General features: G+C 37.3%; 1 protein-coding gene across 13 annotated transcripts in view; it reads right to left on the bottom strand.

The window, feature by feature from the left end:
* LOC126355275 (uncharacterized protein DDB_G0283697) overlaps positions 1 to 16,066 on the bottom strand; it is a 211,939-nt gene that overhangs the window by 53,151 nt on the left and 142,722 nt on the right. For 10 of the 13 annotated variants that reach the window (XM_050005580.1, XM_050005593.1, XM_050005566.1 and 7 more), the window contains 3 exons: positions 15,133 to 15,527; positions 2,047 to 2,266; positions 1,721 to 1,833 (listed from right to left, as the gene is read on the bottom strand). In XM_050005580.1, coding sequence (XP_049861537.1) covers positions 1,721 to 1,833; positions 2,047 to 2,266; positions 15,133 to 15,527 — 728 coding nt within the window. The remainder of the gene's footprint in view (positions 1 to 1,720; positions 1,834 to 2,046; positions 2,267 to 15,132; positions 15,528 to 16,066) is intronic. The other 3 variants (XM_050005650.1, XM_050005644.1, XM_050005637.1) reach the window with 1 other exon arrangement.

Raw genomic sequence — 16,066 nt, forward strand, 5'->3', positions numbered from 1 at the left:
AGTATATAGAGGGCCTATACAAGGGTAAGGTTCTAGAGGACAATATTATGGAAACGGAAGAGGATGTACATGAAGATGAAATGGGAGATATGATACTGCGTGAAGAGTTTGACAGAGCACTCAAAGATCTAAGTTGAAACAAAGACCCAGGAGCAGACAACATTCCATTGGAACTACTGACGGCCTTGGAAGAGCCAGTCCTGACGAAACTCTACCATCTGGTGAGCAAGATGTATGAGACAGGCAAAATACCCTCAGACTTCAAGAAGAATATAATAATTCCAATCCCAAAGAAAGCAGGTGTTGACAGACGTGAAAATTACCGAACCATCACTTTAATAAGTCACGGATGCAAAATACCAACGCATATTCTTTACAGACGAATGGAAAAACTGGTGGAAGCTGACGTCGGGGAAATCAGTTTGGATTCCATAGAAATGTTGGAACATGCATTACTGACCCTACAACTTATCTTAGAAAATAGATTAAGGAAAGGCAAAACTATGTTTCTAGCACTTGTAGACTTACAGAAAACTTTTGACAATATTGACTGGAATACTCTCTTTCAAATTCTGAAGGTGAGAGGGGTAAAATACAGGGAGCAAAAGGCTATTTATGATTTTTACAGAAACCAGATGGCAGCTATGAGAGTCGAAGGCATGAAAGGGAAGCAGTGGTTGAGAAGGGAGTGGGACAGAGTTGTAGCCTATCCCCAATGTTATTCAATCTGTATATTGAGCAAGCAGCAAAGAAAACAAAAGAAAAATTTGGAGTAGGAATTAAAAACCACGGAAAAGAAATAAAAACTTTGAGGTTTGCCAACGACACTGTAATTCTGTCAGAGACTGCAAAGGACCTGGAAGAGCAGCTGAACGGAATAAGATGAACAACAAGCAAAGCAAAATGAGGATAATGGAATGTAGTCGAATTAAATCAGGTGATGCTGAGGGAATTAGATCAGAAAATGTGGCACTTAAAGTAGTAAAGGAGTTTTGCTATTTGGGGAGCAAAATAACTGATGATGGTTGAAGTAGAGAGGATATAAAATGTAGACCGGCAATGGCAAGGAAAACGTTTCTGAAGAAGAGAAATTTGTTAACATCGAGTATAGATTTAAGTATTTGTATGGAGTGTAGCCATGTATGGAAGTGAAACATGGACGATAACTAGTTTGGACAAGAAGAGAATAGAAGCCTTCAAAATGTGGTGCTACAGAATGATGCTGAAGATTAGATGGATAGATCACATAACTAATGAGGAGGTATTGAATAGAATTGGGAAGAAAAGAAATTTGTGGCACAACTTGACTAGAAGAAGGGATCGGTTGGTAGGACATATTCTGAGGCATCAAGGGATAACCAATTTAGTATTGGAGGGCAGTGTGGAGGGTAAAACTCATAGAGGGAGACCAGGAGATGAATACACTAAACAGATTCAGATGGATGTAGTTTGCAGTAGGTACTGGGAGATGAAGATGCTTGCATAGGATAGAGTAGCATGGAGAGCTGCATCAAACCAGTCTCTGGACTGAAGACAACAACAACAACAACAACAACAACAACAACAACAACAACAGTTCAAAATAAATATTATGGTGCATTCACTCTGCAGAAACATATCCACCCCCACCCCCTCCAACATTAAAATATATATATATATATATATATATTTTGACAGGATAACACTTCTTGTATGTCTTACTGTGAAATAAGGGACTCACCTGTGCATTTTGTCCACCCATGTTCTTTGGTATTTTGCTTTTCACTACAGGAATCTCTTTGTCACTTCCAGATTCATCATCTTCTTCTCTATGCAATTTCCTTGTCTTTGGAACTATAGAAACAAAATATGTTTACTGAATTTGAAGGTTTCGAAATAAAAAATACAGAAAAAGAAAAGAATGTTAATTTTTAAAATGCTAATTTATACAGAAACAAGTAGAGCCCTGTTTTATTGATTTATTTAACTAAACAGGAAAACCATTTTATCAATCCTTACGGAACTGTAACTCAAAAAATTAAAGAAAGTACAGTCAATGGTACTGACGCTGGTAGTATTTAAAATTTTCCCCAAGACTGTCATCTTCAGAATCGAGCTCTCCTGCATCTTCCTCTTCAGGTTTCTCCTCTTCCTTTCCTCCAGCAAGCATTTCACCTTCTTCATTATTTCCAGATTCTTGTTCCACAGATGCTATTCTCTGTTCCTTCTGAGTATCTACTACAAATTTTCGGGGTGATGTGTCTTCAGTGTCTGGAGTTGTGGAGATCTTACACAAAATAACCAACACTATGACAAGATGACTCAACTTCACCTAAGTTTACACATAATAGTTAAACAAATGTACATAAGTTTATTTTCATGCTTACAGCAACATACACTTCAGAAATAAGTGATTACTTACAGAGAAGAAAATTTGACAGAAGAAATTTCATCTCCATTAAGATACCATGTACATCACATTGGACAAAAAGTTAGGCCCTCCCCGCAGGAGACTTCACAATAATACTGTTTAACATTGTATCCAGTCTTAATAATAGCCTCATTCAGTGAGGAAGGTATTCCACAAATTTGTTCAGGTACATCACGCACAGCTGAAGCCACTCATTGATGATTAAATCCCATAAAGGTACGAGGGTGGTTTGAAAAGTTCTCAGAACAGAATACAAAAAAGTACGAACATCACTGCAACTTGTTTTCACTTTTCAATGTCGTCTCCTTGTAGATTAATGCACTTGGTCGACAATGTTCCATCTCGAAAATGAGTTTCCTCCAGGCCTGCAAAATAGTTGTCAACTCCAGCTATCAATTCTTCATTTGAAGTGAATCTTCGTCCACCATGAAAAATTTTCAATTTTGGAAAGAGATGGAAGTCTGACAGAGTCATATCAGGTGAAAAAGGTGTTAGTTAGTGCAATATTTCCATGTCGACGGCACATGTGTGTGGGCGTGCATTGTCTTGATGGAAGATGACATTCTTCCTTGCTACACCTGGCCTTTTTTCACGTATCTTTTGTTGCAATTTGTCCAGGTTAGCATAGTACTCTCCAGTAATTGTTTGCCCAGTGGGTAGATAATTTATAAACAGAATCCCCTTCACATGCCAGAAAACTGATGCCATGACCTTTCCCGCTGAAGGAATTGTCATATGATGGCAGAGAATCAGCATGTTTCCACTGATTTGACTGTTGTTTTGTCTCTGGGGTATAGTAGTGCACCCAAGTTTCATCTGTGGTCACCAAACAGAGCAAAAATTTTGTTCGTTTCTCCTGAAACAGGTCAAATATTGTTCTGGTATGTCCATTCTCATGCATTTTTGATCCAGCGTTAAGAGTCATGGCACCCATGTTGCAGATAATTTTTTTTATTTCTATTTCTGATGTTAAAATGTGATATACCATTCACATGACATCCGGCAAGCGTGAACAGTTTCACGCACTTTCAATCAGAGATCATCCATGACCATTTTGTGCACTTTTGCAATGATTTCTGTTTGAGTAGTGACACATCTTAGCCTGTCACTGCACAGATCATCATCTAAGCTCTCCCAACCAAATTGAAATTCATTTGTCCACTTGGCAAGAGCTGAATATGAAAAAGCAGAGCACCCAGTGTATTCTGGAAATCAGCAAGAATGTCCTTTGCTTTCATACCTTTCTTTATGACGTACTTAACCATTGCTCGAATCTCGATTTTTTCCATCTTCGCAAATCACTATGCAGGAGCAACAACAGAACCACATCACTGCCACAGCTCTCTTCTAAGAGCATTGACGTGGTACGCGTTTACAGACAGTACAACGAATATTACATGAACAACTTTCTGTGCTAGCACTGACCTCTCATGGTGATTCCGAGAACTTTTCAAACCACACTCATACCAAACTTTGGGGATGTTGATTGTTACATTTCACCCTCTGCTCCAATTGTCTCAACCGGTTTCTATAGGGTTAAGATCAAGTGATTTTGTCGTTCAACTGAGGGGCAATAGGAAGCCTGAGCATCCATAAAACCAGGAAGGCTTGTGTGAAGTCCCGTGAAAATGACCGTCTTATGGGAAGACAGGAGTGTCACAGCATACCCGTCACAAAGATGTAAAAGGAAGAGTAACACTTTATCATCATGAATTTGAAATACTCATCCTCATTTCACTATCAAGATACATAAAACAACAGTAAAAATATAATAGGACTATTTCCGGTCTGAGCAACACCCTCCATACACTATGGCTTAAATGCCTTTTAGGCCAGTCAGTGCATTGGACTCCTTGCGGCGAAAAAAAAAAAAAAAAACACCATTGGAACAGTGTGAAATTAGTGTCTGGTCTCTCACAGCTCTTTTTATGACCACTGTTCTCATAATGAGTGGCATGACTGCAAATGGTACAGTATTCTTTGTAGACATTCTGGAAAGAGTGTTATAACAACAGAAATTTCATTTATGGTCTCTCATAGACACATACAAATACAATAACTCCTTTCTGCAATTTTACCATGTTGATCCACCTTACTGCACTAATTCGAGAGAACCAAATGTCACATACACAACGTTTCACTGATGTCGCTTATTTCAGCACCGGAGGGTCAATTGACCACCTAATAGCAGTCCTGTACCATCTACACGTTATTTTAAGAGGAAGATTAATGTTCTGTACAGTGATGTCAGTAATTTTTTCCTTATATTGTGATTCCCTGTTTTTAACTTTTTTACGGAGCAACTTTTTACCAAAGGTCTCAAAAGGAATTTTTATAGAGTTGTCTTATGGAAACAAAAATACAAAAACAACATAACAGCTCTTGAAATAGGTAACAAAATTTGCACCTTACAAGCAATGTGATAAATACACAGTACCTTAATGTACCCGTGAAAATATTTTACAAAATAAATTTAGGCTATTCCTCCAACCAAAAAAACATATAAAGCTTAAAATGAAACAGAAGAGAGACAGAAACACTCAGTATAACTTTCACAGTGCTCAAACCAAAATAAATATGTTAAGTTCTTCTTGTATTAGTTATGCAGTAACACACCAAGCAAGGGCAAAGTTTTTATTACATTACACAAGAGGAAAATAATAGAAAATACAGAAGAGGAGCTGTAATCAGTGTCTACCTCAGCCTACACAGTAATCACTTTTCAACTGACAAAGCAAGTATACAGCCATAAGACTGGTATGTTGGCTAACATGATAGTGATAACACAAACAATGAATTGGGGAAATGAATATTTTAAAAATCCAAACAAACACCATGCCATTTCTAATTAAATGTACTGAATGCTTGCTCAATAAGATCACTAACAATCCTTGCATTTCCTTTTTTCCAAACCCTGCTGTAATGAATTCATGCACTAATGTGATGGGTTAAATACCAAATTTCTTACTTGGGTCTTATGGTAAGAAGCTTAGGACTCTGTTTATCATATGAATGAGAATTTAAGTTTATCAAATTCCTAGGTGGTTTTTATATTTTAACAGGTTGCAGCCTCACCCTCCCTTAAATTTTATTTCTATGTTGCTCCTAAAGCTTAATAAGAAATACATGTCTTTCCATTTTTATTGATATTACTTTGAATTGGTGCATATGAAAGGTGCCAAATAATATGCTTTAGTTGTCCACAAAACAGCACAATGGGTTTACTAAAATTCAATGGCTGATAAAAGATAACTTAGCTTTTTTTCAGATGACCAACTACAGAAAAATGCAAAATAAAGAACAGCAGCTGATGAATTTAAATAACAGGAGAAATGTCTTGTAACAATATATGTACCACCAAATCTTTTCATAAGGATCACCAAGTACTGATTTAATTTATTTTATCAAAACAGCAAATGTGTGCACACTGATGAGCTGAAACATTATTGCCACCGCCCATTGTAGAACTGAGTGCTGGCTGGTGACAATGCGGGCACGTGACACAGCTAGGAAACTGCTTAAGCAGAGCAGAGCTGAATAGGGAATCACAGGAACAATGACACAGGCTGCAAATCGGGGAACATCAGTGACATTAGTGACTTTGACAAAGGGCAGATTGTTATTGTGCAGTATTTGGGAACGGGATCTCTGAAATGGCGATGCTGGTGTTTGCAAGCTACTGACATAAGCATCCATGGAAAGTAGCTTAAGGATGGTGAAACCATGAATACCTTACTTTACTATAAGAAGCACCTTAACTTTCAAACAATTTTTTAAAAATTACATTTTTACAATTTTTGTTATCGGACTGCAAACCCAGACTAAAAAATATTTTAGTTTATAAAACCAAACTGACATATAAAATCCCTGAAAACCATCATTCGATCTTCCTTCTCCTCCTCGTCATCATCATCATCATCATATGTGTGGTTTTCATATGAAAGATATGCTTCACTGCCATTGAGAGCATTACTTAAGCTCCATTTCTTGAAAGATTTAATGATAATTTCTTGTCTCACTCTAGACCCATGCTTTATCCACTAACACACTTGTATGATTGTAGGTCATTTTAAAGCTCCCTTTGTTGTGGATTCATGTTCGGTTTCATCCACCAACCATTTGTTCCATTCCTCTCTCATGTATACTTCAAATGGTTTATTTGTCGATACATCACAAGGTTGCAATTGTGAAGTAAATCCTCTCGTAATAACAGAAAGCTCTCCTGCCTCAATATCTCTTTCACAGAATTTTTCAAATGACTACTAAACTGATCTACCACAAGAAGAGAACTCTTCTTCAATAAAGCACTTTTCCTTCTCTTCCACACTGTTAATCCATAATTTCACACCAACCTCGTCCATTCAAACCCTTTTCATGTACTAGCAGTATTTCAGACGATTCTGGCATTGTTTTGCGCTTAAAAATGATCATTGGATTAAGGTTAGTACTGTCCGCACAACATGAAAGGGCAACAGTGTCGTGCATTTTTTCCATGTCCATTTCTTTCATGGTTACAGTTTTAGCATCTTTCATGGCAAGTTCTGTAGCTTGGGTTATCAGATGTCAGGAGTTTCGTCCCTATTCGCTGTTTGGCTTCATTCCCCACTGGTTTTCTTTTAATGTTGAATAATAAAGTGATGGAAAGATAACATTTACTCTTCATACTCTTGTGGCATTTTCTGAGATATTTTGGTTTAGGTTCGCATACTAAGCACATGGTGCTTCATAAATCTGTAGCACCAACCAAGTTCACCCTTGAAGTCTGTTATCTTCTACTGTAGTGCTAGCTTAGAGCTTTTAATTAAAAATTTTTGTATTAATTCCAATGCCATTTTGATGGCATCCTTGAATCCATTTCAATGAGTCATCTAGTTCTGACCGTTTTGCATTCAGTACTTTATATGCACATATAGTCTTCCTTTTTTTTTTTTTTTTTTTTTTTTTTTTTTTTTTTTTTTTTTTTTTTTTAAAAAAAGTTGTTGTTCACCAGCCCACTAATGGCAAATGGTTTTTCACTGTTTGGTGAGGTGCAAAATGCCACTCAGCTGCTCTGTATCCACGTTGTTCTGCATATGTTATTACTTTCAATTTATAGCCCACACCACATGAATACCTTTTATTTTTCCCATTACGAAACTAGCTACTAACAACAATATTGAACTGTTATCAATAATAGAAATCACTTTCAATTCAAGATCACTGGCACTGCAGACTGCAATGAAGCATCATAGGCTACACAATTAACTGTGTTTGTGATAGTGGGTCAAGAAAGAGAGAGTGTTGGCAAGCTTACAAATCCCTGCAACTCATGCTCGTTGCATTGCTGCGCTGCTGCCAGTTGAATCAATGTTGCGCATTAGAGATAGGTCCCCCACGGCATTTAATATATGGCAGTTTTTAAGACTGGCAGAAATTTTAAATCAAATACATTTTTATATTAATTTAGAGTATAATAAGGACCTGAATTTCAGAGGCAATCTTCTGAAGAAAAAAGTGTGTCTTATAGTCCATAAAATACAGTAAGTGCAAATAAATTCAACAACAGAAAATCCAGGATACAATGTAACAATATCATGAAAAGGATAGCTGCTACTCAACAGAGATACTGAGTCACACATAGGCACAATAAAAAGGCTGTCAGAAAATGAGCTTTCAGCTGACAAAGCCTTTGTTAGATGCACACGCGCACACACACACACACACACACACACACACACACACACACACACACGACCATGTCTCTGTCTGCTGACACCTGTGTGTGTGTGTGTGTGTGTGTGTGTGTGTGTGTGTGTGTGTGTGTGTGTGTGTGTGTGTGTGTGTGTGTGTGTGTGTGTGTTCTATCTCCAACGAAGGCCTTGTTGACTGGAAGCTCGTTTTACAACAGTCTTGTTGTTGTGCCTACCTGTGACTCAGCACGTGAATAGCAATTATCCTTTTCATAATATTGGTACATGAGAAGAGCTGGATGTCCATATCTCACCACAAACATGGAGGCTGGATGCTTGCTCGCACTGTGAAGGGAATAGGCAACAATCTACAACAGATATGAGGACAGAGTACAATGCTGATGCAGTAACAAGTAAGTGTTTCACAGCACACTGTTCAGCAGAAATCATTAAACGTAAGGCTCCCTTTTTATTTCCATTATGACGCAACATCATCAATTACATTTGCAGTGTGAACAGGATTAATCAAGATTAGACAGAGAAACAGTGGAAATGTGTTGCCTTGCCAGATGACTCACGTTTCTTGTTACACCAGAACAGTTGTGTCGTCCAGATACATTGTCATGCATGCAAGTGGCTGCTCTAAACATTCAACATGTAATGGATGCAGTCTGCCTGGGCCAGTGTAATGCTGCTGGGAACTTGCACTGGGCTTCAATGGGACCTGCAGAAGTAACTGAAGCCACCATTATGCCTGAGGACTATGTGAACATTATTGCAAACCAACTCAATCCCTTCATGCTTGATGTCTTCTACAACAGCAAGATAACCGTCCATGTCGAAAAGCCAGAATCATTCTGTGGTGAACTGAGGAGCACGATGTCGATGTCTTGGTGACCAAATTCAGTTACCTAAACGCAAGATAACACATCTGGTACACTACTGGGTGACAGCTCTCCACCCACAAACCACCAGCCCTTAATTTACGGTAAATATGTGACTTGTGCATAGGTATCTGGGGTCACACACTCAGGGAAACGTATTAAGGAACTGTTAAGTGTGCGACACAGAATTGTTACTGTATTGCGCTCTACAGGTGGACCAACGCACTACTAAGAAGGTTGTTACAATGTTTTGGTACATTGGTGTATTTTACAGTACTTCACTCACCGAGTTTTAGGGATGATTACTTGAGTAAATGAACACTGTTATACTCATTTATTCCACATGTATTAAAAGTTAAACAATAGAACTTTGTACCTCAATACAAACAACAAAGTGTTGCTATATCCTTGGTAAACAGATATCTGTTGTTATACCACAAGGCAAATCGAGAGTAGGGCCTATATGTAAGGACATGAAAACAATAATACAGAAAACTGGAATTTCCTTGCAAAATTACATGAAATCAGTGATTTTTATGAAATATCATGAAATATGCTTCTCCTGTATTAAAAAAAGTTGTAAACCTGAGAAAAAGTTTTTCCAACATTCATAAGTTATCGCTATTGAATGTTGAACTGCTCTTTGCCTCCTTTTTTCCTCGTGGGTGAGGTTTGTGTACAATCTTACAAAGATAGTTCATAATAACAATGACATGATGTCAAAAGTAACATCAAAATTGGCAACAACAAAAAATTATTGGCAAAAAAGAAACAGCTAAGCTGTAGAAAAAAAATTAACAGCTAAACTGGCAACAAAATACTACCAAATTTGAAAAAAAATATAGCACCATATTTGGCACAAGAATAACACCGTATTTGGCACAAAAAATATCACAAAATGTGGCCTTACTATAGAACAATTTTTTCCTATCCACACCCAAATGTCAAATACCATTATATGAGAGATGTGACCAAGAGATGTCAGTATTTAAACTTTTACAGTAGTAACATACATGACACAGTACACAGTACTGTGAGACTCTGCCATGACAGTATGTGTACTGAAAGATGAACATTGAGTTGAACATCACAAATAATTTACAGTCACTATGCATGTCACTGATCAAAGGTAAACAATATATGCAATGATGATGGATATACACCCAAGTACTGGTTTTGCTTTTAAACACTTTAAGTGCAGCTAACAGTCTTCACAAGTGGCATTTAACAAATATTTACAAGCTGCAGAGCACAGAGCATTCTAAATTTTAATGTAAAAAAAATTACAAAATTAAAACATCTCCCAAATTTTTAAGTCACACCAACAGTCTCTAGCTTAAAAAGAAGTTGACAACTTCTGCAATAGCCAATGTTAAATGATCACAGACACACATTTTTAAGTAAGGAAGAGGAATGAGTGATCATACACAAAAATACCTTAATGTGAATGATTAAAACAAAAAATATGAAAACAACATCAACTGAGAAGATGCAGTGAAACACATCTATACCACCTTTGACAGGCCTCTCATACTATCTGCAATCTTGTTACCTTAAATTATCCAAAACCTTCCCATTCATCCCATACTACAAAACACACATGAAGTTCCAATCAGTGATACATGAGCAGTTATGACACTAAACATACATCAGCTAAAAAAGGGTACATAATTTTGGAGATATGACAGTATGTGTTCCAAAAGTGTGTACAAAAATCATTAATTGAAGGACTCATGTTGCACATGTTTACAACTGTGATATATGCTTGCCGTCTTGAACTTTTATATAAATTTGGTAGATAAGAAAGAATGCCACTAGCATCTCGATACTCTATAATCATGAGAAGAAAGTGGTCTACAGAAACGTAAACCACAAGGAGAGGGTAAAACAATAGTATTATGGTATATTCAAAGTGTTAGAAATTGAGACTATCACCAAGTTAAGAGCAATACTATTATATGGATCATCAATGTCTGAGATATGAGTGACTCTACAGCTTATAAAAATAAACAGTAGTTCATTGTGAAGAACAGCCAGTTGTGACTGCCAGCAGACACCCTGCCAGCATCTATCAGCTCATTCTATTACGAACCTTGGAACAAATTTTATAGGCATTAAAAAGTTTGATGCTTGCAGTGAGAATCTGAAAGTTTTTAGATCTAAATTCCAAGAACTGAGAAACTGAGAAATGTCATTGATTGCCGTTCAAGAACATTTTTCCACAGAAGCAACTTTACATTTGGTGCCACCTTCTCCCCCTTGTCCCCCCTTAACCCTTATACACTTTCACTCGCGTCAATTTTCATTGCTAATTGCGGGGCACACTGTAATAGTAACCTTACACTTTGACACCCCTCTCAGCTTGGTACCCCAAGCAGTTGCCACTAATAAATTGTGGTTATTTACAGAAATCTTACAGTTGCGACACTTGTGGTGATCCTCTTAGCTTGGTGCCCCACGTAACAGCTACTGTTGCTTGGGACTTAAACTGGCCCCGATTGCTCGTCAACAGTCCTCATAAACAGTTCACAATTATACTCAATTTTAAGTGTCACATCACAGCTGACAGAATACAAAGAACATTCAATTTGTACAACCATATAACATGCCATATCAAATGCACCAATAGTGCTTTGTCCTCCTGGCTGTTTTAAATGATGTTGAAAGACTGTAAATGAAATTGTGAATTTACTAATAGCTGAATGTAGGAATACTATCAAAGATTTTTCATTGTTTCACTTGTTCACTAAATATTAAATTTCCTACTCCCAATGTGCACAGAAATAATTCAGCGTTTCTAAGAACTATTAACTTGACAATTAAACTGTTTAATTCAAAGAATACTGGTCACAATACTCAAGTCTTTTCACACTTAAGAAGATGATTAAAATGTACGAGTTTCTAAATTTTAGTGCCATTCAGCACATAAAGAGCAAGCATTTAGTGACATTCCTACCCATGCATAACACTTCATACAGTGAGCAGCCATTATGATAATGCATAAGAGATTAGTGTTGAGTGCCTTAACCACGTTTTACTAAATGCAATGGATTGTTCACGTGTCAAAGAAAATTTCACGATACATTCTTGTAACCTGGCAAGTGCACTCACATATGCCATCTACTTCTTGGTTTCAATGGAGAGATATTTGCAGCACACAACTTTCTAATGAGAGAACTCTTTTTCAGGCAAGGTTTGGGAACAGAGAGACTTTTTTTCCCCATAAATACTTCAAGTAATTTAACCAACAGGATGCCAGTAGATACAGAAGGTAGGCTATATCCACTTAAAATACTACACCAATAAAGAGAGTTTAAAGTGAAACTGTTCCCTTTTTAAAGGTTTGTTCGGACTCCACAGTGCTCAGCTAGGCACACTCCTACTGGAGACAGTGTTCCCTTATTTTACTCTGCGATCACGCAGAAGTGCCACAGAATGACATGGCATGGATATAACTAATGTCTGACATAGTGGTAGAGGGAACTGATACCATGAATACTGCAGGGGCTATCCATAATTCTGTAAGAGTACTAGTGGTTGGAGATTTCTTCTGAACAGCATGTTGCAAGGTATCCCAGATATTCTCAATAACGTTCATGTCTGGGGAGTTTGGTGGCCAGTAGATACGTTTAAACTCTGAAGAGTGTTCCTGACGTCACTCTGTAGCAATTCTGGACGTGCTGTCTAGCTGGAATTGCCCAAGTATGTCGGAATGCACAATGGACATGAATGGAAGTAGGTGATCAGACAGGACACTTACGTACATGTCACCTGTCAGAGTTGTATCCAGATGTATCAGGAGTCCATACTGCTACAACTGCACAAGCCACACACTGTTACTACATGCTCATCTGCTCCACACAATCTGAAGCGAACCCATCCGACCAAGCAACATATTTCCAGTCATTAACAGTCCAACATCAGTGTTGACGGGCTCACACGAGGTGCAAAGCTTTGTGTCATGTAGTCATCAAGGGTAACCAAGTGAACACACAGCTCTGAAAGCCCATATCAATGACGTTTTGTTGAATGGTTCACACACTGACACTTGTTGAGGGCCTAGCATTGAAATCTCCAGCAATCTGCGGAAGGGTTGCACTTCTGTCATGTTGAACGATTCTCTTCAGTCGTCGTAGGTCCCGTTCTTGCATGTTCTTTTTCCATCAGCAGTGATGTTGGACATTTAATGTTTTACCAGATTCCCAATATTCATGGTACACTCATGAAATGGTTGTATGGGAAAATCCCCACTTTATTGCTACCTCACTCATGTGCCAGGTATAACACCACGTTCAAACTCACTCAATCTTGATAACCTGCCACTGTAGTTGCAGTAACCTATGTAACAATTGTGACACACACACACACACACACACACACACACACACACACACACACACACACACACTGTCATCTTATAATAGACACTGCTGACCACAGTGCCATATTCTGCCTGTTTACATACCACTGTATTTGAATAAGCATGTATATACCAGTTTCTTTGGAGCAAACCAGGGTGCAACTTAGACATTCTTCAGTATTATAGACCACAGCCAGATATGAAAGAAATAACCACTGACAGTGAAAGGATCCTAGGGTCAGCTGAGGATTGAACCCGAAACCTTTTCATTATTAACTCAACATTTGTGCACTAAGCCATAGAGTATAACCATCATATGAGCACTGATGTTGGGCTTGGTTTGCACAAGTAAAGTCACCAGCAACAAAAAGAAGCCATATCATCTCTATTTATTGCCTCTTTATCTATGTGGCCACTGAGCATGCAGGCCACATCAAGTAGGGATAGTCACGACTTCATTATAGCGCTTCTTGTTTATGCATTACGCAAAGACAAATCTAAGTGTTAAACATATTTGCCTTTTTTACACAAGATTTAATTTGTCAAGAAGCTAAACATTTACTTGAAACAATGTGCAGTATGTTATCTTATGAATGACTCTGAAAATAGATGCTGCTGTGTTTTCATATATTTTTCTCTCATTCACCATTGAAGACCAAGTATGTAGCAGTAATGAAGTACTTAAAATACAGCGAACTGGAACAGCCTGTAGCAAAGGTCTGGATACTGTGACCATTGCAGTTTTTGATATTTAGCTACTGCAGTATTGGTACAGTAGAAATTATGTAACATGTTCACACATTGCCCTTGTAAAGTGTGCATATTGTTTAATTCCACTGTGTTTTGATCACTTCACAGGAACTCCACATTCAATGTCAAGAAAAAGCAAATATGTGGCTTTCTGTGAAATAATTTCTGATTTCTGATTCTAGTGAACCTGCTGGTCATAACTGTCTGGTAGATGGTACTGTCCCTTCAGCAACATATGGTTCTGGAATCTTTAGTTTTGTTAACCTTCAAATAATAATTGTGCACAAATGCGATGTATTACAAATTAATGTCCTTAACGAGTGGTAAAACATACATATCTCTGTTATTTGAAAATATCATTTTCTTCAGTTTTGGCCATTTGAACTGGGTACTTCCCTTATTATTTGTCATTACATAACTTTAGAAAGTACTCTGCCTAACCCATGGCCAAAAATGTTCTCTCATTCTCTGCCAAACAAATTGTAAATTAATTCATTTTGCACCATTATTTCCCACTGAACAGTGTTAAATAAATAATCTCTGCCAAGACAATTTCAACTTCATCACAATTTGCTTTCAAAGTCAGTTATAATTTTTTCAATGTTGCTGATCCTCTGTGAAACCAAGAAATTATAAGGCAAAAATGAGAGTTCACTGCAACTACAGCTGTTTACAGATGACAAAATGGGAATTACATTACAAGCATTGGTTAGCAAATTAATTCTTTGGTATGTTACACAATCCACTCTAATTGTTCTGGAAATGTTAAAACAGAATTTAGTGTGGGAAAGCCTTATTACTCCCAATTTCAAATAATTCCATTACAGTTGAATAATGAAGCAAAATAAAAATTCACGAAGTTCTCTGAGAGTAAACACAAGAACTCTTTATGCAAGAAAATGTATAATGTCTGGCAAAGCAACACGATTACATTTAGTTAATCCAACTGTCTGACAATATAAATTCAAGCCAGGGACAGAACAAAAACTAAGAGTCAAATGCAAAACTCTACATAGCTATACTGAAACCACAGAAATCTGATGGCATGTTTCTCCTTACTTTGGAACCTTGGCCTTTGTTTGCTAAAATTTCTTCTTCATCTTCTGGATCTTCATTGTCAATGTCATCTTCATCATCAATCGGTTCATCCTCATCATCATCATCATCATCATCAAGATCTCTTTCATTATCTTCCTCCTCCTCCTCCTCCTCTTCTTCTTCTTCCTGCTCATCTTCATCAGATTCAATGTCACTTCCTTCAGGAGTGTGTTCATGATATTTTTTCAGAAGTTCCTCAAAGCTCTGCTGCTTGTAAGGTTTTTCTTCACTGAAAGCCTTTTCATCTCTGTGTGAAGCCTTGAAAGCATTCTCAGCTTTATATACATTTTGTTTGAAAATAAATTCCTCCTGGCCATCATCACTATCTTCTTCACTTGGCACAGAAGATTCCGATTCTAAATAGTCAGTAAAAGATTCTTTTCTTAACTTAAAATTGCCATTCTGCAATACAGCACACTACATTTATATAAGAAAAATTGAATTTCGTTTCCTTCTTAATATGAACCACTACATGGAGAATGAAACCCAAATTTTATGTTAGCTGCTATACATTCAAATTTTTATATTATAGACAGGTTCACTTAACTTACGAATATTATTTCACAATTGTGACTATCAAACCCTTCAGCAGCACATTACCGTGAAATTTATGTTCAATAAATGGGACGTATGATAGATGCGGTAACTATTCTCACTTCAACTTTTTTAGTCCTGTCTTCCTCAGTTGAATGTAATATTACGGTATATTGATAATTTTTGCTTATGGACCGTCTGGCAGCAACTGAATAAAACACAATTTGGTGCCATACACATTTCGCCTTTATTTTCTGCAAGTCGTCATCATTGGCAGATTGTGTGGACAATTTCTTACATACTATGCGCCTGTTGCATTTTTAGTGTTGTTCTTCTTCTTATGAATGCCAATTTGCGGTTT

The sequence above is a fragment of the Schistocerca gregaria genome, chromosome 1 (assembly GCF_023897955.1).
Source record: "Schistocerca gregaria isolate iqSchGreg1 chromosome 1, iqSchGreg1.2, whole genome shotgun sequence".
NCBI classification, from domain to species: Eukaryota; Metazoa; Arthropoda; class Insecta; order Orthoptera; family Acrididae; genus Schistocerca; species Schistocerca gregaria.